The 27,436-nt window shown below is 47.2% G+C and overlaps 1 protein-coding gene across 1 annotated transcript in view; it reads right to left on the bottom strand.

Annotated features, from left to right (window-relative positions):
* The window catches only part of LOC121359563 (peroxidasin homolog), a 47,086-nt gene that overhangs the window by 5,318 nt on the left and 14,332 nt on the right, over positions 1-27,436 (bottom strand). The window contains exons 3-17 of the mRNA XM_041478590.1: positions 23,030-23,101; positions 22,715-22,786; positions 20,287-20,358; positions 18,721-18,792; positions 17,004-17,173; positions 14,773-14,890; positions 13,091-13,260; positions 12,356-12,628; positions 12,084-12,200; positions 9,320-9,478; positions 6,956-7,068; positions 5,596-5,752; positions 3,936-4,044; positions 3,020-3,177; positions 246-1,749 (exon numbers count right to left, since the gene is read on the bottom strand). Coding sequence (XP_041334524.1) covers positions 246-1,749; positions 3,020-3,177; positions 3,936-4,044; positions 5,596-5,752; positions 6,956-7,068; positions 9,320-9,478; positions 12,084-12,200; positions 12,356-12,628; positions 13,091-13,260; positions 14,773-14,890; positions 17,004-17,173; positions 18,721-18,792; positions 20,287-20,358; positions 22,715-22,786; positions 23,030-23,101 — 3,336 coding nt within the window. The remainder of the gene's footprint in view (positions 1-245; positions 1,750-3,019; positions 3,178-3,935; positions 4,045-5,595; positions 5,753-6,955; positions 7,069-9,319; positions 9,479-12,083; positions 12,201-12,355; positions 12,629-13,090; positions 13,261-14,772; positions 14,891-17,003; positions 17,174-18,720; positions 18,793-20,286; positions 20,359-22,714; positions 22,787-23,029; positions 23,102-27,436) is intronic.

Raw genomic sequence — 27,436 nt, 5'->3', positions numbered from 1 at the left:
GGCTCAATCTGCTCCCAAACTACACCACAGCAGTGCCTGACAACATTCCACCCAAAACCAGACTGATCACTTGGAGAAACTTCATTTGTCTAACCTAATTGTTAAACCACAGTTATTACCCTATCTTAACATCTGTGGGGGGCAGTATCTGGGAAGGTTATTGCATGGGTGTACTGGAAGAAGCAGGAACTTTTCACTGACTTGTCTCCAGTAATTTTGATCCTTCCACATCCAGGCTACAGTACCTCCTGAGCTTTTCTCTGATCTCCAAGTTCTTTATCTCATTTCGGAGGTCCTCAAACTCCTGCGCTGAGGAGAGGTTGCAGAAGACCCTGAAGTCGTTGTAGGGTGGGATGCCATGGTCTCGCCCTCTCTGGATGTTGATAGCAGCCAAGTCCAGTGACACAGAGTGTGCCATGGAGAAGAGTTTCTCTGTCAGCTCCATGTTGAGCAGTTCAGAGGGCACCCGCATTTTCCCAGGAACCCCAAACAGCCCACGGAGGAGAGGGTCGATCCCCCCTTCCTGCATGATCCTGAAAGGGGAGAAGAAGGCCTTGTGCAGGGGGACGTGGCCTTGTCGGATGGGCTGGAAGGTCTCGTTCAGCCGGTACAGGATGGGGTTGATCAAGGTGTGCCCAAAGCGGAAAGCGGCCGTGGCAAAGGCGTTGAGAATCCCCGCGTTGACGTTGGGGTTGTAGCCTTTGTACTCACCCAGCACCTTCATCCCAGCCTCCCCGAGGACCTTGGGCAGCCACTGGGCATAGGTGATGTGCTGCATCTGGGCACCCACAATCTTCCGTGCCTCGTGGTACAGAAGGTCCCCGTCCCAGTGCGGGTTGAGGGCGGCCAGCTCAGTGGCAACGCGGTTGTGCTCCCTGAACCACAGCGTGTGCATGGCCGTGAGCCCCAGCTGCTCGTTGGCACGGTGGTCTCCTGCCAGGAAGCAGGGCACGGGGCTCTCATTCTCGTCCCTCATGCACTCTGTGGGTGGCCCCACAGCAAAGGGAAGGAGGTGCTTCCCCGAGCTGGGCACAACTTGTCCTCGCTTCAGCAGCCCTTTCTGGCCGCTGAGATCCCGCAGCTCCCGCGATTCCTGCTCCGTGCTGCCGTAAACGTTGGAGGCATCGATGTAGGATGTCAGGTGGTTGATCTGCTCCCTGGCATAGACAGAGTTCATCAGCAGGGAGGTCATCCCGCTGCCACACACGGGGCTCGAGCGCACAAAGAACATGCAGCGCCCGTTCCGCACGCGGGGGTCGTTGGCAGGGACGGTGATGGAAAAGCAGGGAGGGTCGTTGGTGCACACCTCGCTGCAAGGGGCTCCATCTGAGAAACGGGACATGCTGATGGCTGCCACCGTCTGGTCCATGTCGTGGTCCAGGAACTGGCCCCACTGCATGAGCATGTGCGTGAACTGGTCATCGGGGGTGATGGTCTCGGTCCCGATCATGGCAGTGGAGACAAGGCGAGGTAGAGGAAGGGGCAGATCCCTGGCATCTTCTGCCAAGGAAAACCCTCGGGGCAGGTTAAATCCATTCTGATAGGCAGGTTTGAGGAGCCTCTGGAAGGCTGTGAGGGATGCACCCCACATGGGGTGCTGGAGGTTGTTACAAGAGCCGTCGTGGGTCCTGTACTTCTTGTGGAAGCAGATGTCGGAGCAGTTGGGCGTGCGGCGGTGTGCGGAGCAGCCCGACAGGTTGGCAATCATTGTCAGGTAGTGAGGGGACACCAGGTCATTGTAGCGATAGCCTGCAGAGGGAAGGGCACAGCACCAGGTCAGGCATCACCTGCAGCCTCCTGATTCCCACTGTCCCATGGAACAGCTCTGTGTGAAAACCCAAAAACCCCTGTTGGGATGGGCTTGGGATAGCTGAGTCTCTGAGTGTGGTGTTGCTGTGGAATTTATGGGAAGCAAAGGAAGCACAGGATGACATCAGCCCCACAAAGCAAAAAAGAAAGGGAAAAGAGTTTAACTGCACAGAGCTGGAGACCAGAAATGTTGTGACTGGCACAGCAAACTGTGGGGGTGGTCTTGGTCCCTACTCTAGGTTTATTTTATGGCTCCCTGGGTTATTGCTGCCACCACGAGCTCCATCACCCACCCAAGCTCTACGTGACGAGTAGCAGGAAGCTGTGGGTGACTGCCAGGGCACTGCTGGGGCAGTGTGAAAGTGCTGAATGATGCTGCATTGTGTGGATGCTGACAGGGCAATGAGGAGGAAAGGCTGGCAGTCCAACCAGCCCAGACCAGACCTGCCGCCTGGAGAGAGACTCCTCGCAACCTGGAATACATCCAGGCAGGAAAAAATATTTACAGGCTCCAAACACACATGCCTGCTACATGATGAATCACACGTATAGGTAGAGGCACACAGTGTGCAGGAATGTTCATTGTTTATCAAGGAAGTGCCAGGTAGGAAGTTTTGGGGTCCAGCTGCTGCATAACTGGACCTTATTAGGTATTTTTGGTGTTACACTGCTTTGTTGTTTGCTATCTTCCCTCAACAGAAGGAACCTGAGTTGCTGGGACTTACCCGAGTTTGTAGCTAAGAGTTTAAAGCAGTAGAGACAGAAAAGGGATATCCCACTTCCTCTGTAACAGCACCCAAATACCTCAGAGTTCACTGTTCTCATTGCTGTTTGGAGGGCAGGAAACATCTCAGACCATGTTGTTGAGGGTCTGAACTTCAGACCCACAAGGATACTCCTTTATCAGTCAGATGGCTAATATATTTTTAAGGAATAGGGCTTTTATAGCCATCTAAGAAACCTTTACCAAAATAGGGAGTTAAAATATTTTCCTGGGTATCAAATTGGTTCAGTGAATCCTTCAGCTGTTAAAAAAACCATGAGATATAGAAAGAATTGCCACCCAGACAACACATTTCTTGATATGCCCAACATTTATCTGGATTTTTGATACACCACTGCACAGTTTAAACTTCCTGGATATATACACTTCATTGTTTTCATTTCCTGCTGTGCACAAAATTAAGAAGGGAAATGAAATCTCTCCTACCTGTGACATTCATGTCCACTATCAGCCCTTGCTGCACGTGCTCCTGAATCAGCTGCAGGGTCCTTTCAAAGATCTCCCCTGCCCTGGCTGTCTCGATGGTGTAGGGGTCCCTCGGGTAGCGGAACAGAGCCAGGAGGTCATTGGGAGTCTTGGGGCGCCTATTTCCAGGAATTAAAAGTGATGCAGGCTCATTAAAATTAATCAACTCTGCCCAGGGCAGTGAGACCCTACAAGCAGCAAGAGTCAGGCTCTAAGCTGGTCTAGTGCTTGGCCCCCAAATTAGTGCATAAGACCAACGTGGCTTGCCTGCACATTGCAGATGATTAAAGAAAGGATATGTTTCCCCAGGAAAATGCACATATTTAATTCCCTCAGTTTCTCTGGGTTTTTTTCTGTGGTAGCAATTTATTTTTTCACTTTTCAACAGCTGAAACCCAGAGGGTTTCTGACTTAATACAAACTATCCATCCTTCCAATAAAAACATATATTGGGGTAGAAAAGGATTGAATCATATTCACTCGAGAATTTATTTTTTATTGAGAAAATGGTTGGAATTTTTATATTATTATTTCTGTACACCCTCCACAAAGTCAGTTGCATCCATAAAATGACTACTTTGATTATTTTCCTTTTGATTCACTATCTCCACAACCAACTCCAGCTGACAAAACGCAGATAGAAGTGACATGAGAGATGATGCTCGTGTATCTCACTTTTCCAGAATCCCAAATCTGTTGGGAAGCTCTATCACATCCTACATGGTGCAGCTTCAACCTCCAGCACTCGAACAATCCCGTAGCTTTCCTCTGCGGGCTGCCAGTGCTAAAATGAGCTTTGAGAAAGCTTCATTCCTTGTGGGTTTTTATCACTTTTCTGCCTCAGGCCCCAGCTCCAGGCCCTTCCCTTAACACTTACTTGCTGAAGAGCTCGGTACGTGTCGAGTTGATGGCGTGGTCCACGCTGCTGATGGCCTCGCGCAGCGATGTGGCCACAAACGTGTCCCCGCTCCGACCCACGTCCGTGGCTGCCCAAAGCACAAACAAACAACAAAACACCCCCAGTTTGCTTCGATATTAATTGGCCCTCCCAGCTCATGAAAATCTGTGCAGCAGCACCAGCTCCAGTGACCTCGCTGCAGAACAAACCGCGTTTCTGTTTGTAATATAAACATCATGAATTTAAGACAGATATTCTGAAGAACGTGAACTGCCTGAAAAAGAAGGTGACATTTTCAGGAGATATCTGTGGGCACACATTCAGAGTTTTCTCCTGTACAGCTTTGCAAAAAAAAGGCCTGTTTTGGTTAGTGGTTAAACTGGAAAAAGAAAATGTAAAAATCACAGTGGGTTAATCCAAAAGAATGCATTTGCTTCCCACAAAAGTACTTCTCAAATTAATGAAATTAATTTAAATATATTGTTCATATATGAATTTTCTGTTTGTGGAAGACTTTACTTATTAATTATTGTTAGTATTTAATAGATTATTTATTATAATAATAGTTCAAACTTAGTGTTAACACATTTGCTACATCATTTTAGATAAAAATACCAAAGTTGTTGTTGGAATACCTTCAGAAGTAAAGACATCACTTCTTTAAACTTACTCCAGGATGCATTTTTAAGCCAGGGCCTTTGTCACAGCTGGACAAACCAGTTCCCACTTGGCTACTGGTGTATGCTACAGCCAGCTGGTGAATGAGGAACCAATCAAGAATAAACCACAGAAATTATCTCAGGAATTATTTGAAACAACAAAGACATTTCTGACCATTTTCAGCTCCTTGCTTACAGCCCCTGTATGGAAAATGTTACTAAATTCATCTAATAAGCAACTCACTATCCACTGTGGCTATTGCTGGAACAGCTCTTTACTTATATTTTAAAACTTTTTTGTTTGCCTTTGATTTCTTTTCTCCTTTGCCAGTTTTCCTACCCTCTAAGAGGTACAATTTCCACTCCTGACCTCTGGTTTGACCAGCAGAGGAGAGCTACTCCTCCTTGTTCATTACAGCTTCCCTAACGCACAGAGCAGATTGAAAACCAGACCTAGTTCCCATTCCCAAGAGTGGTGCACGGTCTCAGGCTGGACTTGATGACCCTGAAGGTCTTTTCCAGCCTTACTGATTCTGTGATGAGCATATGATTCTGTGGCTGAGCAGACATTTACAGCCCTGTATTTGGAGTGACAATGTTGTTCTGCTCCTCCCTTCCCTGGCGTGTGAGGTTTTGGTCAGATGATGATTTGTGAGCACATTGGCACATTTTAATAAGTTTCTCCCTCCCAGCAGAGGCAATAACTGCATGGACACTGACAGCTGGGCTTGCAGGAGGAGGTTTAAAACAACACCTTTAGCTTTGCAGGGAGCAACTGCAGCTCAGCTGAGCAAACAGCGAGGGGCAGCTGGGAGGTGCGTGGGCTTTCACAACGAGGTGACTCCGATCCAAAGGACCTGTCCGCAAAGAAGCTGAAGAAATAATTTCTTACATAATTATCTGCTCAAAGTGTAGCTGTCAACAGAGCACAGCAGGTCCTTATACAGGAGCCAGAGAAGGCTCGGGGGGAGATACGGTACCGGTGATGGTGAGCTGCATGGCGCTCGAGGTGAAGCCAAAGGGGTTCCTTGCTATGCACTCGTATCTGCCCTGGTCTGCCACACCCAGGTCCTGAATGGAGAGGGTCCCATCCTGGCTGATGTGGAACTTGCCACTCTCTGTGATCTGGATGCCCTCCTGTTGCACCATCAAAAGACAGAAGCTGTGTCAGAGCACGGAAAGATTCCCACCAGCCCAGCCTTCAGCCTGCTCAGCAAACCCAGGGATGGATGTGATGAACAAATGTGGCCACCAGATGTTAGCATTGCTCTTCCAGAGAAACCAGAGAGCAGTCCAAAGACACCTGCTCCTGATGGGTCCCTGCTGAGCTCCTTCCCCTGGCCTGGCCCAGCTCATCCCCACAGCATACACCACAGGACACCCCACACAGACAGGCTGGCTATTCCCAGGCCCTGATGCCCCCACAGAAGTTTCATGGCACAGGATTAAGCTGAAATGTTTTCAGTTTTAGGACAACCTGAAACTGATGGATTTTTGCTAGCCTTGACCTGCAAATCCCAGCTTTTGCTGGCTCTGACAGCATCACTCAAACCCAACCTCTCAGCCTGGCTGGTGGCAGATGTGACTTTAGGCTTTACTTTTTTATTCTCCTGCTTCTTAACATTTTTCTGCTGCCCTGCCACAACCTAAAGCTTGCTCTGCTGCCCTCTCAGGGCCTTTTCTTCGGCTCCCACTGCTGGTTGAGCCCACAGAAAGCTGCAAAGAAAGAAAGCTGGTTCACCTCCCACCAGAATTTTGTGGGGTAAGTGTGGCTCAAGCATTTTCTGTGCCTGATTGTGCTCAAAGCCAGGGCAGGTAACAAGGAAAGTCCCAAGTGTTGTACTACAGAATATCAGGAAAAAAGTCGGAAGAATTTAAATCTAATGAATTTTTGGAAAGAGCAGCCAGAGTGCTGTGTGATTTTGAGGGATCAAGGCTTTGCCCCATGATCCCTCAGCTGGAGCCAAGTAGCATCATCCAATACCATCAGCAGGAATCCTGGATATAAGGAAAAACTACTTAGGAAAAAGATCAATTTTCAGGGTTGTTTTTATTTTTTTTTATTCCAGGGATGGTCAGTCAAGTATTTATAACATCCTGGAATGTCACTGGCTTCAAGTAACTCTTTTGGAAAGAAGAACAGGAGAATATTTGCTGCAAGGCTTTGAGCCTGAGAAACTGCAATGCTCTCTTAAAACCCCTGAATCAGTGGAAATGTTGGTTCTTATCCACGTATATTGCAAAACTAATGAAACTGGGAGAGGTGTTGAAGGAGAGAGTTGTTTAATTCTCCCCCAGAGGAGTTGTCCCTCTCCCCAGTGATGTGAAATCACCACTTACCTTGACCCAGGTGATGGTGGGGCGAGGGTCTCCCTGGGCAGCGCAGGAAATGGAAACGTCCTGGCCTGTCTCTGCCACCAGGTCTTGGGGGGGATGGAGGAACACGGGGATCACTGTGCAGCACAGGGAAAAAAAGTCACTGGGGTGAAAAATGCACCAAGGAAAATAGAGAAATCTGTGTGTAAAAAAAAAATCTCAGCACGGGGAACGCAGAGCTGCTGCTCTTGCAATGGCTCTGCACAGGGGCAGCAGCAGCTCACCCTGTGCTCTCTGTCTCATTACCAAGCTCTCTGCTCATAAATTTGTGTAATTTATGTTCATTATTTTCTGCTCCTCTGCATCTCTACTTGGGGCAATTATACAGGAGTGTGCTGCACCATTTAAAATCCTTAATTCAAAGGTTTTCTGAAAAAGATGCTCCAGCTGAAACAGGGATCATGACTTGCTTCAGGAATTGTGGGATGAGGCTCTCTTGAAGTGTTAGTCAGGCCAGATTAATTAATTATATTGATATTGCTGGGCTTAAAACATTCTGTGAATTCTATGCTTGAAGCTTCACTAATTTCATACTTCTAGAGAGTTTCCTTCCCTCCAGTCTGCCATTAGTAAAACACTGCCCTGATTGTGAACAAGAAGGGAAGTTTGCTTATTTAGAAGAATAATTTATAAGGAAAAAAATCAGAAAATTAAGCAAAAGCTTTAAAAAAATTAAGAAAAAAAAAAGAAATTAAGCAAAAGCATCCCTGTGTGACTTATGTTTTACAGAGTCTTGATTTTAGAAAACCCAAATTTAGATTAAACCTATGAACTGGTAGGGAATGTTTAAGACAAATGTATCAAAAGCCAGAGTTTAATGTTTGCTAGAGGGAAGCATTATGTTTTGCAGAATGTTTTGTTAGAAAAATAATTTTGCAATTAATTCTATAGGAAACACAAAATTTTAAAATTGAAAAGTATATATATATTAGTAAGAATTTAATTCATACACTTTTTTTGCTAATTATCCAGTTTTTCCTTTACCAAAGTGATTTTCTTGATGACATCTTCCCGACTGCAGCAGTTTATTCCAATTTACAAACCTCAGCACTTGGGAAACCTCTCCCACATTTCCCACCAGCTGATGGAGCCCTTGTGTCCGGATGCCTGTTCCCAGGGAAGAGCAAAATCCCACCCTAAAGGAAAGGAGGCAGCTCCCTGCCTGCTCAGATGGTTATTTACTATCTGTTCCTCGAGGTTGGGAATGAAGGCACGTGAGACAGTATTTCATGTTTGGACTCAGGTGTTTATAATTTCTTATCAGTGAAACAGCCTCACAACCATGAGTTCTGCAGCCTTTCATTAGAAGGCACAGAATGGCAAACTATCTCTTGTTACAAGGTCTTTTAAGACTAAACTATCCAATTAAGAAATGACACCTAGATTATTTTCCCTTTTAACCCAACAACTGATCCCTCGAAGCCTGCAATGCGGACTTTTCTGTCCAATTACAAAACATCACCCAAAGCCATGAAGAAGAAGAAAGAAGAAGGTGAAGAAGAACAGCTTGTCTCTGCCCTAAAACCTCCATCTTGCTTCATATTTATTACTCTATTCTACAACCCCAAACTCTTAAGTTTTCCACCCTGTGATATGACACACTTCTAACCAACTACACACACACAATCCCAGTGCTATCAATCAATTCTGGAAGCCTTCTCCACAGCCTCAGGCCAATTGCAGTGTTCTCTTGTGGGTCTGTGCCTTCCAGCACAGAAAGTTTAACATTCTCAGCATCCAGGGCTCCAACAATTTATCACAAAACCGAATTAACCCCACGCCTCTGCCAGCCCAGCTCACCTCGCGGGGTCACCGAGAGCTGCACCGGGAGGGTCCTGACGCCGATGGCAAACTATCTCTTGTTACAAGGTCTTTTAAGACTAAACTATCCAATTAAGAAATGACACCTAGATTATTTTCCCTTTTAACCCAACAACTGATCCCTCGAAGCCTGCAATGCGGACTTTTCTGTCCAATTACAAAACATCACCCAAAGCCATGAAGAAGAAGAAAGAAGAAGGTGAAGAAGAACAGCTTGTCTCTGCCCTAAAACCTCCATCTTGCTTCATATTTATTACTCTATTCTACAACCCCAAACTCTTAAGTTTTCCACCCTGTGATATGACACACTTCTAACCAACTACACACACACAATCCCAGTGCTATCAATCAATTCTGGAAGCCTTCTCCACAGCCTCAGGCCAATTGCAGTGTTCTCTTGTGGGTCTGTGCCTTCCAGCACAGAAAGTTTAACATTCTCAGCATCCAGGGCTCCAACAATTTATCACAAAACCGAATTAACCCCACGCCTCTGCCAGCCCAGCTCACCTCGCGGGGTCACCGAGAGCTGCACCGGGAGGGTCCTGACGCCGATGGCGCTGATGGCGTGGCACTCGTACTGCCCGTGGTCGTGCAGGGCCACCCGCCCCACCCGCAGGGTGCCCGTGGCCAGCACGCTGTGCCGCCGGTCACTCGGCAAGGGCCCACCTGGGTGATCAAGCAGCTCGTTAATTCCCTCATCCCACTGATGCCAAAATGGTTTTTTCCGTGCTTTTCGTATCTTGCGTTTTTTGTGTGTTCTTCGTATCTATCCGCGGCTGTGTTGTGGTGCCCCAGTTGAGTTGTTCTCTTGCACTGGGTGATTGGGAATTTGCACAGAATAGTTTTGTATTGCACTGTATAGCTTATGTTATATCACGTGGTTTGTTACCCCTTTTCCCTATCACATGGTCTTTCTCTCACCTGTCCCGGTACCACCTGGTGGTCTCTCCCCTGGGTTACCCCTCCCCTCGCCACTCCTCACTGGTGTCCTATTGGCTGTGGACCTCTCCCTCTGCCCCCATCCCGGGGGTATAAAAGCTCCCTGCTGCCAGGGAACGCCCTCTTTTCTCCCATGGGTTTGTCCGCCTGATGTGTCTTGGAATAAAGGACGTTTCCCACGTGGAGGAGAGCGCTTCTCTAATCTTTGCCTTCGTCTATGAAGTATCGTTTGGGCAAGGGTCTACAGCTAGCCGGAGTGGACCCCAACAGCCCAGGAAACACACTTCTTCAGCTCTGGGCTGTTGTTGGATAGTTATAAAGTGTCCTCACTCCAGCGCTTTTCCTGTCAGACAAACAAGTTCCGGAGGGCTGGTTCTGATCTTGCTTCTTACGGGAATCAAGGACAAGACACCTTCCCAAGACACCTTCTCGTGTATTAGACATGAACAGCTAGCAGGGAGGGAGGCTTCACAAGGGGTTGAACCAAGGGGCAGAATGACTTCATTGCCTGTGTTTCTAACTGGGCATTCTTGTCAATTTGCAAATTTGCTGAATTTATAAAACTGTACTTGCCATGTGTCACATGTGCTTTGACACGTGTGCATTTTCAGCACATTTTCAGTGTGCAATTTGCCATATTTGTACCTGGACACGTCCAATTAAAGACCTGCTTTTATATTACATCCTATATTAATATTGTCACAAAAGTGTTTTGTGTTTTTACTAGATTTTGAAGGCATCACCATCACTGGAGGGGTCTGTGTGATAGCCACACATTTCATTTCCTTACCAGCATCAGCTGCCCTGAAATACCACCTTTACACACTGAGTTGTCTTGTCTGATCAGCTGAGAAGAGCTGGAACCCTTTTTCTTTCCTCCTAAGTATTTTCTTAGTGCAACCTGCAGATTTTTTTGACCCTTGATGGAAAGCAAATCACTCTTCAATTATCCAAACTCTCTGTTTCATCCAATAAATGGGAACATTTGGCATTATCTTTCTAAATTTGTTGGTCTGATTTTTTTGGTTTGGAAACAGTTGCTTCAATATTTTCTCTATTTCAGAAGAAAAGTTGAAAACTAAACTGCTTTAACAAACCCAAATAAAATTATCCAAATTTGTCAGGCTAGCAACTTTTTTTTTTTATATACTCCATTTTCCTCCATTTATTCATCCTCTACATATTCATCCCAAATACCAAAACCCTCCACGCTCTCAAAAGTGGCTTTTAGATGAACAGTGCTCATCTCAATGCTCCCTCCTCTTGTCTTGCCTTCAGCAAGTGAAAGCACTGTAAATCTTCATTGGTTTTTTATTTATGGAGTGCTGAGTGCAAACCTGGTTACAAAGCAGTTATGAACCTCACTTCTTGTCACCGTGCTCCTTTCCATGTGCCTAAGATATATTTTCTGAGAACTGGAGGAAAACAGGTTAAAGGAGATGGAGAACATGCTGGCAGAGCAGGATTTCAGCTGGTCCTTCTTAACTCTGCGTCAGGGCCTTTGCTGTGGAAGCTGGAACACAATACCCACAAAATCTCCACAGCCCTAAACCATTAATTATGGCTTGTGAAGCATAAGGAAAAGTTGGAGGACCTCTGGGCCAAGCATTATTGGCTTCTGTCCCAGAAAGTGTTGGATGAGATCAGCTCAGTGGAGCCAGCATTAACAATTATTTGAGATTTTAAAAGTTCCCCACCACCTGTTGTCCCAAAGTCTTTCTTCCTAAACTATGAGAAAACTCTGAGGTGTGCCACTGAAAGGTGCCCTTCTGCAACGTGCTCCACAAGGGCAGCAAATCAAGGACAATGACAGAGTGTTGGCACATGGTGGTACTGCAGAAGGAAGTGGTGGAATCATCATCCCCAGAAGTGTTAAAAAAAAGTGCAGATTTGGCATTTAGGGACACGGTTTAGTGGTGAACATGGCAGTGTTGGGTTAAGGGCTGGCATTCATGATCTTAGAGTTCTTTTCCCACTCAGACTATTCTGTGATTGATATCCACTGATTTGGAGGTTCCAGACCTTGCCTTTTCAGAGGAGGTGGGAAGCCACTGCAGGAAGAAGTCTGATGCTTTCCATGGGTTTCATGATGATGAAAACCATCACACTCCTTCCTTGTGACAGAGACCCGAGATACTCCTTCCTCAGCGCTTAACACCATCGTTGGTGATCTACAACACACCTCCTAGAGGGACTGGGTCTGTTCTGGTCACAATATGTCCTGTGCCACCACTGCAAGCCACCACCCTGGGCCAGCTGCTCAGCTGTTCCCACCCACACCCCGTGGATGATGGCATGGGAGAGAGAAGACACAAGTCAAGTGAGTCAGTACCTGCCCTTGTCCAGGTAATCACTGGGGGAGGGTGACCTTCAGCAGAGCAGGGGAAATCCACACTTTGTCCCTCAGTTACTGTCTGATCCGTGGGAATGACGAGAAACCTGGGAGAATCTGGAAGGGAGAGCAATGGCTGAGCAGCAGGAAACACTGAGGCAGCAAACTCAGGGAGCAGAAACAGTCACAAGACTCAAACACACTCCGCTGACCAAATACCATGTCCTAGAAATGTCCCAGAACCCGCACAGGATCAGCCTGGGAGCCCTCACCCTGCACTATGATCCTTGCTGTGGCCTGGATGGATCCCTCGGAGTTGCTGGCATTGCAGTTGTACTGCCCCTGGTCCGAGAAGGTGACATTCTGAATGAAGAGTCCTCCAGAGCTGGTGATGGTGAAACGGGAATCCTGTGGCAGAGGAGAGCCCGTGCCAAGGGTCCAGCTGATGCGAGGGTGGGGGTGCCCAGAGACCCCACACTCCAGGGTGACACTTTCCCCAACCAGTACTTCAGTGTTCTGTGGCTGGATCACAAAAGTGGGCTTGGCTGCAAGGAAAGGAGAGCTTTGGGAACCAGCCCTGCTGCCTGCTCCCTGATGGCCAGAAGTTGCTCAGACTCCTCTGCAACCCAGCAACCCGCCCTGGTTCCTCTCTGACATCCAAACCCTCACTGTGAGCAATGCCCCCAGCATCTTCCTACCACCTCCTCACACCCACTCACCCAGTGCTGGAGCATCCCCACTCCCATGTCCCCTTCACTCTTTTGCTGCAGAATTCATCCCAGACTTCAAACTCCCTCCCCAGTCCCAAATTACCTTCAATCCCTAAATGCCCCTTTTCCCATTCCAGTAGGAGCCCCTGAAGCTCAGGCCTTGCTTGGCTGCCTTCACTCTCTCCCCCAGCACACCAAGAACGTCTTGGCACATACAAAGCTGGGACTGACTCTGATTTAGCTCCATTCCCATCCCCAACCCCCCGGGTCATAAAGGGGTGTACAAAGCTCAATTACATGGGGTGCCAAAGTAGCGCAGCACGACTTCCTGTGTCTTGACCTCCCCAGCAATGTTCTTGGCCATGCACTGGTAGACGCCTTTGTCTGACTCCTTGGTGTTCTGGATCATCAAGGTACCATCTTGCAACAGGTTCAGGCGGTTGTCATCTTTCATGTCAATCTTATTACTGAAAAAACATCCACAAACAGGCAAAATCTGAAAGGAATGAAGACTGGTGGTCCACCCCAGGGGGATCTGCTTTCCATTGCAGTAAGTTGGTGTTTCTTGGAGCTATTCTGAGATTTCCTGAAATGTGCAGCAAGAGTTCTGATTCACAGCACCGAAGTGCAGCTCCAGCTCTGATGTGCTCCCTGGGTGAGCTGCTTTTTCTCTCCCCACTGATTACACAGGACATTTACAGCCTGATGGGAGAGCACTCTGTTCCCCTGTCACAGCATCACTGCCGTTGTCAGGGCGCCCTGGCCCTGAAAGCCTGTTCTCCTTACTCACTAAGTGCAAATTTAACAATGAATTAATTAATATTGCTCTTGTGTGCAGCCATTGCTATTCAAACTCCAGACTCAAAGGCCTGAGAGGAGCAAAAAGCTCTGAGAAGTCACCATGGGACCCCAACACAGCTTGGAGTCCAACCCAGCCCGAGAGCTGTGAAACGTCTTCCTTCTTTCTGCAATGACCTGAGACTCCTGGATCCCAGCCCGTGGCAGAAGGTCTCAGTGCTGCATCCCATTTGTCCCAGCACGAAGGAATCTTGGATAGCTGCAGATGATGGAAAGGGAAGAAGGGACCTCTCTCCCCCCAGGACAAAGGCTGAACCCACTATGCAATCTAATCTGCTTGCTGGGCATTTATTTAATTCCCCTGGTGTCTCCTCTCTCCAGCCATATCTTGTTTGTTGAGCATTTATTATCATTATCCTTCTTACAATGCTGTCTTTGGGAGTCTGCCAGCATTTCCCTAACAAAACCTTCCTTCCAAAGGGACTTAACTCAGCCATAAACTTTTGCTCTGGGCTGAAACTCTGCCTGGTGGGGGGTTTGCTGAAGAAGCTCACATTGATAAATTTTTATTAATAACCGAGCCCTGCTCAGGCTTCACCAGACAAGAAGCTCATAAAGCAGCAAGGCAGCTTCACTTCCACAGTGGGCACAGAATATTTTATTGTGCAGCATTTCCCAGAACACTTTGGCATCTAGCACATAACCTATATATGAATTTGCAAATTCTGTCCTTCAGTGGAGCACAGCAATTTTTGCCTTTGGAAAGAAACCTCATACCTAGCACGATCAGCCTTTAGTGAGAAGCATTTCAGCAGTTAACAAATGGCAAGCATGGTGGCTGAGAGCAACATGAAACCCTAATTTTATTTTTTTCCTGATCAAAAGACAACTGCTTTCAGCCTGCAGAGTATGTTTATAGGAAAGTTATAAGCTCTTGGAATCCATTACAAACACAGATGAAATATTTCAAATGCAGATGAAAACACCACTTGGATTACGTGGTCACCAGAGAATGCTGTTGAAAGGAAGGTAAATATAACCCATGAAATAACCATTTCTTTTTTCTTATTTTTAATTTTTTTTAATGTTGTGTGAAACAACTTTTGTAATTATAGGCAGGCACTGAAGAGCTCAGTGCTTGAAAACCTTTGCCACCCCAGGGCTCCTTGCATGTGACTTACTTGTTGTGCAGCCAAATGATGGCAGGCTTTGGGTTTCCTTCTGCCCTGCAGGTGAAATAAACTGTGTTTCCCAGGAGCACATCGACGTCGTGGGGCTCTGAGGTTATTCGAGGCCTCTCTGCAAAACACCATTTGAACACAACCCATTCCAAAGCAGCACAAAGCCACCTGCAGCCCAGCTGGGGTACGGTGGGGCACACAACACCCATCCTGCAATGCCCCAGGAAACAGGCACAGCCCCAGGCACAGCAGCATCCACTCAGAGCCACCCCAAAACTCACTAACACCTGGAAATCATGAAGGAATAGCATCATCCACCTGTAAAGGCCTTGGGGAATTGCTGCTGTTCCTATTTCCAGTAGCTGGGCAGTGGATCAGTTCCCACAGACCTGACTGTACAGGGATTCATTAAAGAGCTGGTCCCTGTCTCCCCCAAAGAAGCAAAGAAGTCAGTAGCATCCTCACTTGGGTTGTTTTTCTGCCCTTGGCAGCCTGCAGCTTTCTGCTCCACCTGAACACAGAGCCAGCTCCCTGCAAACCACACCACTTCCTTCCCAACAGGATTTCATTCATTATGGCCTAATTCATCATCCTGTCCCTATCCAGCCAAGCCTTTCACTGTGTTCTTCACTTTGAATGTACTCAAGCACCAAGCAAGTTAAACATTGAAAGGATGTGCTAAAATAGGGAGGAATTTATGAAGCCCTGGAGTGCTTGAGCTTGATTCAAAAAGCTTACCCATTTCACAATCTGCCTGTTCATCAGTAATCCAGTAAAACCAGCTGGGTTATTCCTAAAATTGAGAGCCTGTCACCTCCTCCAATGGAAGGTCAGTGTCCTCACTCCTCAGACCACAAATTAATGGCTCAGAAAAAATCCCCAAAGGCAAACACAGCACAGCCCAAACCCAGCACAGCTCAAACCCAGCACAGCCCAAAGCCAGCACAGTCCAAACCCAGCACAGCTCAAACCCAGCACAGCCCAAACCCAGCACAGCCCCACAGTACAAAACACTGACCCAGGGCAGATTTGCCCCTGTGGCTCACAGCTGCTCAAAGCCATGGGTTAATGGCACCAGCAGCTTTCAGACTGACTCGAATATCAGCCACCTGCATGGTAGAGCTCTGTGCTGAACTCTGTATCATTTGTCTTCCCAGCTGGCACTCCACCAGGGTGAAAGCCAAATGCCAGCAAAATCTTCCCACCAGGTGCTGTGGTAATTTGACAGACACCCCACTGTGTTTCCACGCCTAAACCAGAACAAATTTGCACTAACAGCTGTACTGTGGCACTGGGAGTGTGCTGGGGACAGCTTGCTGTGTGGCACAGCCACTCCATGTGTCCCCAGCTGCTTTCCCTAGACCCTTCCTATCCCCCCTCCCTTGAGGTCACAGACCTGTTTGTGCCAACTCAACTCTTTCCATGGTTGTGCCCTAAATTAATCGGTGAAATGGTCAAATTTTTTTTTAAACGAAATAATGAAGTCATAAGAGAAAAGCTGAATTCAATGGAGAGCTCTTCAAAATCCAGCTGAGCTCACACATTTGGCTCACAGCAGGGCCATGCACAGCTGGACTGGCATATCCAGGGGGGATGCTAACAGCCAGCCCATGTGGGTGGGAATTTCTCAAACTGACTCTACCAGCAGCAAAGCACCATGGAACTACAGCCAATGTTTGTGCCAACCTCCACTTAAAAATCAGAGTCTTGTCTTTTTCTATATGAAATAACTTATTTTAAGACTTTTTTCACAACAAAACCTAATTTAAAATTCTAAATTTAAAGCATCACAGCCTAACAAAAGCCATCAGTTACACCACAGTCAAACATAGCATTCAGCTCCATATCTACGATGCTCTCCCTCAGGTTTCCAGATGTGTTTTTTGCCACTGCAGCTCTCCCAGTGCTCCCCTTCTGTTCAGCCTAATGTGGGGTATTTCCTCTGATTCCTGGTTTAGCCACTGGTGCAGCAGATCCTTTACCAGCCCTACTCTGTGAAAAAACCCAAGACAACACCCGCCAGCCAATACAGAGCTGCCTCCAACACCTCTGGGAATATCAGCTTCCTCCTGCAGCCCCACTGGGATTTTCCCATTTCAGCAGTGAAGGAGGGAGAAATCAGGATGCCAGCAGAGGGAAGAGGGAGGAAAAGGGCCGGAGGAAGCAATTCCCAGCCCAAAGCCCAGCTCCAGGCGCTGAGGGTGGCGATGGAGGGCTGTGAGCTGGCTCACCACAGTTGAACTCGCGGGCGGTCAGCGTGGCGATGGAGCGGCCGTGCAGGTCCCGCGGAGCCTCGCAGGTGGCAGCGCTCTGGATGCTACCCTGCTCTGCGTGCTGCTTCAGCAGCTCTGCCAGCCACAGCAGGTCACAGTCACACAACAGCGAGTTGGAGTCCAGCCGCCTGCAACAGCCAGCAAAAGGCAGCTGAGTGCCCAGGCTGCAGCTGCTGCGCTGCCTCCTTCCCCAGGGGAGACAGAGTGAAGGGTCACCTGGGTGCTTTGCCCTGCATTTGATTATATCCCAGTGAAAATCTGAGATATCTCATTGGTTAGCTAGGATGCCTGACCAATTAGAAAGATTTAATTGAAAATCTAATATCAACCATTCCAGTTTCAAATAGAAATGACTCAGTTAAACTGGATTGCGCAGTTTTGGGCTACTTGAGACACTGAAATGTTGTGTTTTACCCTGGGATGGAGATTTCAACCTTTACTGAATTCTGTAAGAACTGCCTCTGTTACAGCTTTTCTCTTGTAGCTCCAAAAAACCCTCCCCCTTTATTTATGTGTGGATGGGATCAGACCCTTCCTGTAACTAGCTGTGAGGGGCTGCAGCATTTCTGCACCACTGGAAGAACTTTTACTACAGCAACACAAGCCTGAACCAGAGCAAATGGAGCTCCAGTGACCTCCCAGTGCCCTCAGCCTCTTCCCTGCACTGACCTCATTCCTACAAGCAGTGCTATCCATGAGGATAAAGGACGACTACAGGGGATTAGTTTGTGCCTCCTTCCCCACTGACAGTTTTACAGTTGGTGGGTGTGGGCCATTGTCATGGTTTTCAAAACCAGCACAGCCATCCAAAAATAAAAAAAAAACCCAAAAAATCCTAAACAAACAAACAAGCAAAAAAGGAAGAAAAATCTAACACTTTCAGGGTCACATATTTGAGAATGTGAGAATTCACACAGGGCCATGACCGAGTATTTTATAGACATCCCATCTTTTTCTCTGGCACCTACAGACAGCATTTCACAAGATATTCTCTGTTAAAGAGAAGTGAAGCATTTTACCTGCTTGCAGAAATCACTGAGGGCAGCAGTGAGAAATACATTACTTTATTGTACTTGAAAATCATGGCAGAACACCAAAATTCTTTACCTTTTCCATTTTTTTCCTCCCAAACACACCATAGCACTTATTTCCAGAGATCATAAAACCAAAGCAAGAAAGAAGTAAGCTTAAGAGAAGACAGGTTATGTGGGAATGGCACCCTGGGGAATTCCTGCATGGAAAGGGAATCATGCCCCTTGGCACTCCTCTGACTAATTTCAATCTAGAAAACAAGCCTTTTCTTTTATGACTATGATTTTTCTAACCATGGTAGATACTGATCTACAGACATATCCAAGGTCGTATCCGTGACCTGGACTTTCTACATTTTTCAAGGATGTTTTATGGGTTCAAACCCTTGTGAAGACTTTCCAGGAATGTTCATTCCTGTGGCATTATTAAGCTGTAAGCTGATTATAATTAGACACTAGCATAAAGAAACTTCTAACTGCTTAAATAAGCTTTCATGTCCAATGAAAACTGTTTTATAAACTTAGCAGTGGCCTTAGAAGTGCAACAACTAAAAGCTTTGCCAACCAGGCGTATTCTTCCTCAGGTCCTGCCCATCTGATTGAAGATAAACAAGTCCTCTTTGCCGGCAATATTTTCTACTTACAGCCGTTTGAGGGATTCCAGTTGAGAGAATGTCCCTGGATGAATCCTGGAAATCTTGTTGTTGTGCAAGAATCTGCAGTGGGAGAAGCCATGCCAAAACATTATTCAGTATTTGCACTGTGAGGTTGATGACATCCCAGGTCACAACTCAGTTTAAATGCAAAGGCCACTCATCAAAATGGAGCTCAGTGTTTAAATTCCATGTTTGTTTCCATGAGCTGGAGGGATTTCATCCCTTGGTGGGTGTGACGTAATTTGCCAAAGCCGAGAGCGGGTGTGGGCTGGAAACGGTGACTCAGGATGGGATGGAACAGGTTTGAACTGGACCCTTCCAGTTTCTCTGCACAGGGAGGAGAAAAGGCACAAAATCCCCTCAGATTGGACCCACCCTGGGTCAGCTCCAGTTTAGAAGGGACCTTTTCCTTCCCCTGTGCAGATGACGTGACAATTCTACAAGCGCAGCCATTGGTGTTAGACAACTCCTGCCTTAGACTCCATGTAGTTATTAGCCCAAATCCATGAGCAAATCTAATTCAGACAACAGCCACCTCAACTGAGCTTATCTCTGAACAAAACTGAGGCAAATTCTCACTTCCAGAGTCTTAGTACACACATAAAACTCTCCATTTGTTAGGGAGAAACCCTGACTGCACTAAAATGCACAATATTAGTGGGGACAAAGAAGGGATCATTAACTCCCCATTCCTATAATGATGGGGGAATTCACTTGTGCTGGTTACATCTAAAACTCATAAGAGACCATTGATAGAAGAGATGAAGCCATTTTAGTACATGGTGGAACAGGAGAGAACACAAAAGCAGCACAGCTCGAGTGCAAATGTCTGCACACACACGTGTGCACCAGAGTCCAGCCTGGTTGCCCAGCTTGGAGGGTGAAAAACCTTCCTTTAAAATTTAAATCCAGAATTTTTGTTGGATCCAATACAGTGACTGAGATCAGCCATGTACTGATCCAGGTCTGAATTTTCCTAAGGGTGTGGGATCCCACAATTTTATTTCTTTGGCATGTATGGATACAAGGCACATTTCCACACAGCCCAGGAAAGTCTGCTGGTTTCTCCATGGAGTGGGAACCACACATGGACTGTTGTGCTGGTGGCTCCATTACTGCTAGAAGCAATCCTGGGGAAGAGGAGACTCCATTTCCTCACTGCTTTCAAGAAGGATGTGTGTTTTTCTTGTTAGACTTTCTTCTGACTTTATCCCTTTTCCACCCCCCTTTCTTAGCTCACTCTGCCCAACAGTGACTAACGTTGCTGACCTTATGCTCAGAGTAAAATTTCACTTGGCTTGACCAGCTGTAGGACTTTCTGCAGATTTACTCCTATTTAGATGGAAACCTGAACATAACATAAATGGGAAATTCCCTTCACATCCTCAGTCACCCTCCCCCTCGGCAATTATGTAAAATCTCTTTCTTTAAAGAAGTTTATTTTTGCATTTTGGAGACCACACTCCATGCTACCAAAACTGCTACACTAAATAAAGGGGTTTCCCCCCTTCTCCTCACCCTCTTAGTCCCAAAAAATATCCCATCTTTACTCACAGCCTTTCAAGTTTAGGCAGGTCACTAAAAGTCTCCAGCTCCAGACTTTCCAGGTTGTTGAAATGCAGGTACCTGTGACACAGAAATTACACACAGATTGAATTTAAGAGACAGAAAATCTTCCCAGATCAATGCACCAGTGCCCCCCAGGATGTCACCACACCACTCATCTCAGGGCAGGTGTGGAGAAGCCAGAATCCACGTTTGTGTCCCCAGTTACCACATGCAAACACAGTAGCCAACATGGCTTTTCTGCTAATACAGACTAATATTTTTATTTCCTCTAAAATCCAAAGTGTGGCCTGCCACTCCAGAGGCCAAGGGGACCTCCTGCCTGCCCCAGGTCACTCCTTGCCATCAAGAAAAGAAATGTGGTGTTTGCAGAGCAACTCACCACAATACCTGAGCCTCCCTGTTGCCATGAGCTGTGACATTCCCCAGCACAACTGACACATTCCTGACCTCAGATGGATTTTTTACAGTCCCCAAATTGCCTAAACTGTTCCCCTTTATTTTACACAGGCATAAATTTCACAGCAGACACAGATTAATCACAGATCCACAAATACTCATTCTGCTATTGTAGCTGACTGCACTGAGAAATAATTGCCTAAGCCTCCACATGGCTGCTTGATTTGTAATGGAAGGATTCATGATAAATGGTCCAGTATCAGAGAGGGTGACTCAGATTCTGCACTGGAGGGTCACAGTGGGGAAGACAGGGACGTGCTCTAATCACTCTCAGATGCCTGCTGAGATTGCTCTGGACCTTGAGGAAAGCATCTGATCCTGTCCATCACTCGGGTTATTCTTTTTCTTGAAAAGCTGGCTGGTGGGGACAGGAGAACGGGGTAGGATTTGAGCAAAGCTGTTTCTTCTGGAGTTAAGCCTGCCTGGGATTGAAAACAGATGGGACTTTCAGCGGGTTGTTTGTTGGTTTTGTGGGTTTGTTGGTTTTGTTTTTTTCTTTTATTCGTGACATCAAGTCTGGAAGGCTCACTGCTGAAATATCCCTGTGGGCAGCATCAGCTCTCTGAGCTCAGCTTAGAGCCAGTTTCAGCTTCCTAAATTTTCTCCCAGGCATCCTTGCTGAGTTGGCTGATGAAAAACCACATTGTACACATGCTTGGTGGCACACATATTGTTAGGATTGCCTGAAACTTCCAATTATGCTCTGTCCTCTTGTGCTGTCAACCTGGAGAACAAGCTGGATCCTATTCCTTTTACAGCAAAGTTCTTGGTTTCATTCCAGCCCTATAAATGCTGTGGCTGGGAACAATTCAAGAATTAGACCAGTTTCACCTTTGGTCCCTGCTCTCCAGTGATACAAGTAATTCCTGTATAACTTCAATTATTTAGGAAGAATAAATCATTAGGAAGGAATTGTTCCCTGTGAGGGTGGAGGGGCCCTGGCACAGGGTGACCAGAGAAGCTGTGGCTGCCCCAGCCCTGGATGTTTCCAAGGGATTGGATGGGGCTGGGAACAACCTGGGATGGTGGAAGGGGTCCCTGCCCATGGCAGGGGGTGAGATGAAATGAGCTCTAAGATCTCTTCCAAGCCAAACCATTCCATGTGTCTGTGATTCAAATATCCAAGCTCGCACTCTCTCCACCAGTCCCAAGTAAGAAAAATCCAGTCCCAGTTTAGGAAGGCACTTCAGAAGAGTCAGACCTCAGTCTGCCCATCTCACCTCAAGAGCGGTGCACTAAGAGCCAAAAAACAAAACTTCTCTGAATAAACAGCAGAGCTTTGCCCTGCACAGAAGGGGAGCAAATGGGGACTGTTGGAGTGATGGACTCCAGCTGCCAGGAAAACACACGAGGCTCCCTCCAGCCCAGATTCAGCACAGAGTGCCACGCAGCTCGAGGGAAGGTCATGGCTGTGTTTGTTTGGATCCATCATCTTCCCCCACTGCAATTTCCAGATGCTTTGCAGCACGGGAGCACCACCATCCTGGTAGCTCCCAGGAATACTTGGCTGCCCCAGCTCCCAGCTTGCACTTCATCCTTTCATTCCCAGCAGAGCTTTGGATGAGAAACTCAACCATCACCCTCAATTCAAGCAAAGGACCAGATCTGATTCTGCTCGAGGAATCCCCAGACACAAACCCAGCAGAGCCTTCTGCTCCCAGCCCTCCTGCAGACCCCTCTCTCCTCCCTCATAAGGTCCTTGGAAATAAAGGCCATCAGAAGCACAGCTGGGTTCTTCCTACGCTCCAGAGGTTTGGGGCAGGAGAAAACACATGGAACACCAGCAGGAAGAGACCTCAGCACTAACTAACCAAAACCAACACTCAGAACAGCTGTTTCCAAATGAACCCAGTGTAGTCTGGCAAATCTGCATGAGAAAAGAGCAGAAGCTTCATCCTGCCCTTCACGAAATGCCTGCTGCTCCCCAAGCATGCAAACACGGCTCATCTGTACTTACAGCTGCTCCAGGGAACGGAGCCCGTGGAAGGCATGCTGCTGGATGCTCTGGATTTCATTTTTGTAAAGGTAGCTTTCAAAAGGAGAGAAAGGAAACAGCATTAGGGGAACTGATCAGCAGTTGTGTTCTAAAAGGTCACAGGAAACAGCAATGACCCTCAACCCAAAGCAGAACTTGCTGCCTGGATTTGAGGGCAAAGTTTAATACCTCTGACACTCAGCTCCAAACACACACAGTGCATCCTTGACTGGCAAATATTAAAAGTGGGTTGTTATACTTTGAAGAGGTCAGGAAATTACTGAGCTACCAACTCACAGGTATTTCAGGTTCTCCAGATCTTCAAAGGATCTTCTCACGATTTGTTTTATCTGGTTATTGTTCAGCAGCCTGTTCAAATCAAGAAAGAAAAACACAGCTGGTGAAGTCAGCACATGTGAGATTTGTGGCATTTCTGTTCTTGGATGCCCACTGAAAAATTCTGAGTTGAGGTGTCACAGAATTTAAGATTTAATGGGGTTAGAAAGTCAAAGTTTGAGTCCTCACACCAGCCAAGGCAGTGAGAAGGTTTCTCACCCAGAGGGGCCAAGTACTTCCAATATTGCAGTGTTCAAAGTATTTTCCTTACCTTTTGCCAGTTTTCATCCCAAAGTGACAATTTTGTCCAGGAAAGGGATGAGGGGATGGGAGACAGACAGAAAGAAGCAGCGGGGAGTAAGATATTAAATCATTGCTGCCACTCTGGGTTTTGGAGGTGCCTGGTTGTGTTCAACAAGTGAGCAGATGAGTGCAGAGCCAGTTTTCAGAATTACAAATGCAGTTTAAAACAGTTCCCAGTGGAGTTATAGGAGCCATGAAATGCTAATAGCTTTGCTCTAATCACTTTGTAACTGATACCCGCAAATGAGAAAGAAATAAATTCAACTTTGACTCCTGAGGCTGCTCAGAAACAACCTCTTTCGATCTCAGGAGCTTTGTGCCAGATTTTAATCCAAAACCTCTGGGCCACGCGGCACTGGAAAGCCGTGTGACACTTGTGTGTGCAGTTGCCATGGCTGTGTGTGCAACTGCTGGCCAGTGCCAGTGACCAGAAACAGCCCAGCCCTGCAAGAGCCACGCTGTGCAGCCGTGTAACCACAGAGCTGAGCCCTGCCGAGCTCTGCTGCAGCCCCTGCCAAGCCCAACACGGAGAAAACCCAATAAATCACTTATAAATAGCTCCCTGATACACAGAGTTGAGCTGCTCCTCGTGGCTGCCCGGCCGCACTCCCGCGGGTCTCTGGCCATGGGTCCCACTGATGTTCAGGTCTGGCACAGCTCAGAGCTGCTGGAGCTGAGTAGCCCAGAGCAAGGATTTCACCAGCCACCACTAATTTTTAAAATTCCTAAATGGAGCTGTGGGCAGAGAAGGAGTCCGTGGCTCTGTACTGCAAAGATTTATTTTTCAGGTGTTGTAGGAAAACCAGCAATTCCCTCTGCAAGCAGCCAGACCTTACTACGTTGGGTCACATTAAATACATGTACTGGATGTGCATTTTACAAGTTGATTTTTTGCCATAGCTCTGCTCCTCAGGAAGGATCTGCCACGAGTGAGAAGACAGTTCAGCACTTTCCCTGTAGCAAAACCCAATCTGCTCCACTTTTCTGGACAAAAAATAGCAGCCAGCCTCTGTCATTACAAGCCAAGGTCTTTTCCTGGCCAAAACCAGTTTGTGCAGGTAAAGGATGGAGAGAAAATACAAAGAGATGGGGAGAAAGGGTAAAAAAACTTGTGGGAAAAGAAGATGAAGGTGAAATCAAACACCTTAGGGATGACAGAAGAGATAAAAGATTTCAGAAGCACACACATGTGATGGCAGCTTCACAAGTTCTCTCCAGGCAGCTGAGCCACACCAGCTTTCCACCAGCTTTTTCTCAGGTGGAGAATTACACTGAGAGTCAGAATAACTATGTGAGAAACACAAGAGCAAACAACTTTGTAAGTCAGGCAATGAGGGGTTGAGAAAAATCTCATTACCCTGGATTTGACCATCCTCCCTGGATTAGCTGCCCTGTCACCACGGGTGTGGGTGCCACTGCCAGGCTGCACATCCCAGGGCTGGGCACAGGCAGCCTGAAGAGGTTAAGGCAGAGAAGGCTGGAAAGCTCCTGCCCAGCTGGAAGCAACGGCTCCACACACACAGCTGAGGTCAAACAGCCCGGGCTCACTCTTAAGGATGCAAAAATGATGTCAAGTCCTTGGAACACACGATCCTGCTTTGACAGCCAGCTATGCTGAGTGGAAATACAGTCCCTGAGCATCAACCCAAAAGTTTATTTGATGACTGAACACCCAAGGGCTGGAAATGACTGCCTGAGGGCAGTGTGGGACAGGGCTTTTGTCTATTTGCCCACAGGACAGAGACAACCCAGGCACCAGCTGTGTTTCCCTCCCTGCCCCATCAGCTTTCATCTCTGGCCCCAGCAGGACAGGGCAGCTCCTTCTCTGAGCCCTGGCCCCACTTCTGAGCACACAGTGGGCTGACAGCACCGGCATCATTCCCATGGATGTGAGCACCTGGCACACACCTGGCATTGGCCATTTGCCTCCCAGGGGACAGGTGACAATGACCAGGTGAGCAGGGTCACACCAACAGCCTGAGCAGCCCCATGCAGCAGCAGGATCTGGAGCCCTTTGCTGATTGTTGTCTTTAATGCTCAGAGTTCAGACCAGGACTGATCTGCACTGGGATTTCAAATTCCATTATGTTGTCTGGCTGTTTTGGGGCTATTTAAAAGCATTATCCCAGTCTGTTTTGTTGTCTTGGCTATTTTGTACAGTTCAAGGGAGTGTAATCACTGACCCAGCCAAATAAGATGAATCCTGGAAGTTGAGATGGCAAGCAGCACACAGAGCTCTTATCTCATCGTCTGATACTCAAAAATTTGCTCATTGCCTGATTTAAGAATAAAAAGTGCATGGAAGAAGCCATCTCTGCTTCCTGTCTCAGGATTCCCCATTGTAATGGAAGGATAAGTCCTGGAAAAGACTCGAAAGTGAGATAATGATGAAGTCCATAATAGCCCACTTATTCCAAAATGCTGCTTTCAGAGAAAACCACGGACAAGGCAGCACAGCTGGCTCCTAGAAAGAGTTTGGGTGGCTCCTGCACAGCTGTCTGCTCCTTTGCTCCTGTGCAATTCACCCAGGCAGAGAAGTGTGTAAAATCCTGGCATGGCCTGGCTATTGGTCCCAGCTGCCATCCACAGCAAAAACGCCCAAATTCCTGCTACCCTTAGAGGGCAGAAAGCTGGGAGCCCAGACCTGCTGGGAATAAATGCTCTGGCAGACAGAGGCTGGGAAGATCATTATCTCTCTCATTATCTTAACCACACCCTGTAGCAAAACAGGCTAAATTAAAAGTATCAGAAGCACGTTTCCTGGCAATAGGATGGGGCACTGCCCTTCATGCCCCATGAACTGGACTCCACATGACTAAGAGAACTCAATCACACAGGTTTTATTCCTTTACTCCTGCCAAACTCTTCTGGGATGTTTGAGATATACAAGCACCATGAGATCTGGCCCAGATTCACCAAGAGAACATTTTACATTCAGTTTCCTCTAGGTTTTATGTGCTGACTGCCTCTCCTTTCCCCTTCCCCACCCTCTCTCTAGGTTGCCAGGCACAGGCTTATGTTCCATTAAATGAGTGGTTTTCTGTTTCAAAGAATGTATTAAATGATGTGACAGGACAGAATTCAGACTCAAACCATGTTCTCTTTCCTCTTTTCATTTGACAATCCACATGCTACAGTCATTGTGACAAAACAGCAATTTTTTTCCTCACACCATTAATAGAAATCGTCACGTAGCGTACTTAGAGGGGGAGAAAAATTGGGTTTTATATTCAACCACACATTCCCCCTTGTTGACAGAATGATCTGGAATAGTTATTTCCCATATTTAAGGGAGAAACTTTTATTCTGAGATCCGAGCAGGCTCTGACATCCCCCCTTGCTGGCAGGAACACGTTCTCTCAGGAGTTACTAGAGAGTAAAAGACAGAAACTCCACATTGCTGCTCTGTTCACTCTGAGACTCTTCACCAGCAGCACCTAAAGCAGAGCTGCAGGGATCACCAGAATTGTTTTGCTCTCACCTGAGCAGAAAGAGAAATAAGATGTGAGCAGTGACAGGGCAAAGGGCCAGGCAGAGGCACAAGCAATGTGGTCTCCACTGAGCCCCTGTTCTCTAGGGTGCTCTTGCCTCAGGAACACCAAAATACACACTGGGGATGTAAAGAAACTTTGGTCCCTGGCTTGGACATTTCTATGGATGGTGCTGGAGAGACCCAGGGAGCAGCAACCCTTTGGCTGTGGTCTGAAAATACAGCAGTGAACCAAAGGGATTGACAGGGCAGTGACTCCTGTGGGAATCACAGGGGTGTCATCATCCATCCCCACCCAGAAATGACCTAAAGGAGCAAAAACTGAGAAGCAGGGAGAGGCTGTGCCTCACCATGGGCTCCCAGCGTTTCCTCTCTCTCCCACAGCCCAGCACCTGCTCTGAGCTAATGCTGGCTTCAGCCATGCAGCAAGTGATGGCAAACTGCAGCAAAACAGCTGTCCTGGAGCTGGGGGAGCTGTGGATGGCATACAAGAGGGGTTTTGCTTCATTCTCCCTGCTACCTTTTTTTTTTTTTTTTTTTTTTTTTTTTTTTTTGGGGGGCAGGGGGAAATTTTA

Source organism: Pyrgilauda ruficollis, unplaced genomic scaffold (assembly GCF_017590135.1).
Source record: "Pyrgilauda ruficollis isolate IOZ18807 unplaced genomic scaffold, ASM1759013v1 scaffold45, whole genome shotgun sequence".
Classification (NCBI taxonomy): Eukaryota; Metazoa; Chordata; class Aves; order Passeriformes; family Passeridae; genus Pyrgilauda; species Pyrgilauda ruficollis.
The sequence above is the reverse complement of the archived record's forward strand: the minus strand, read 5'-3'. Positions and strand labels throughout refer to the sequence as shown.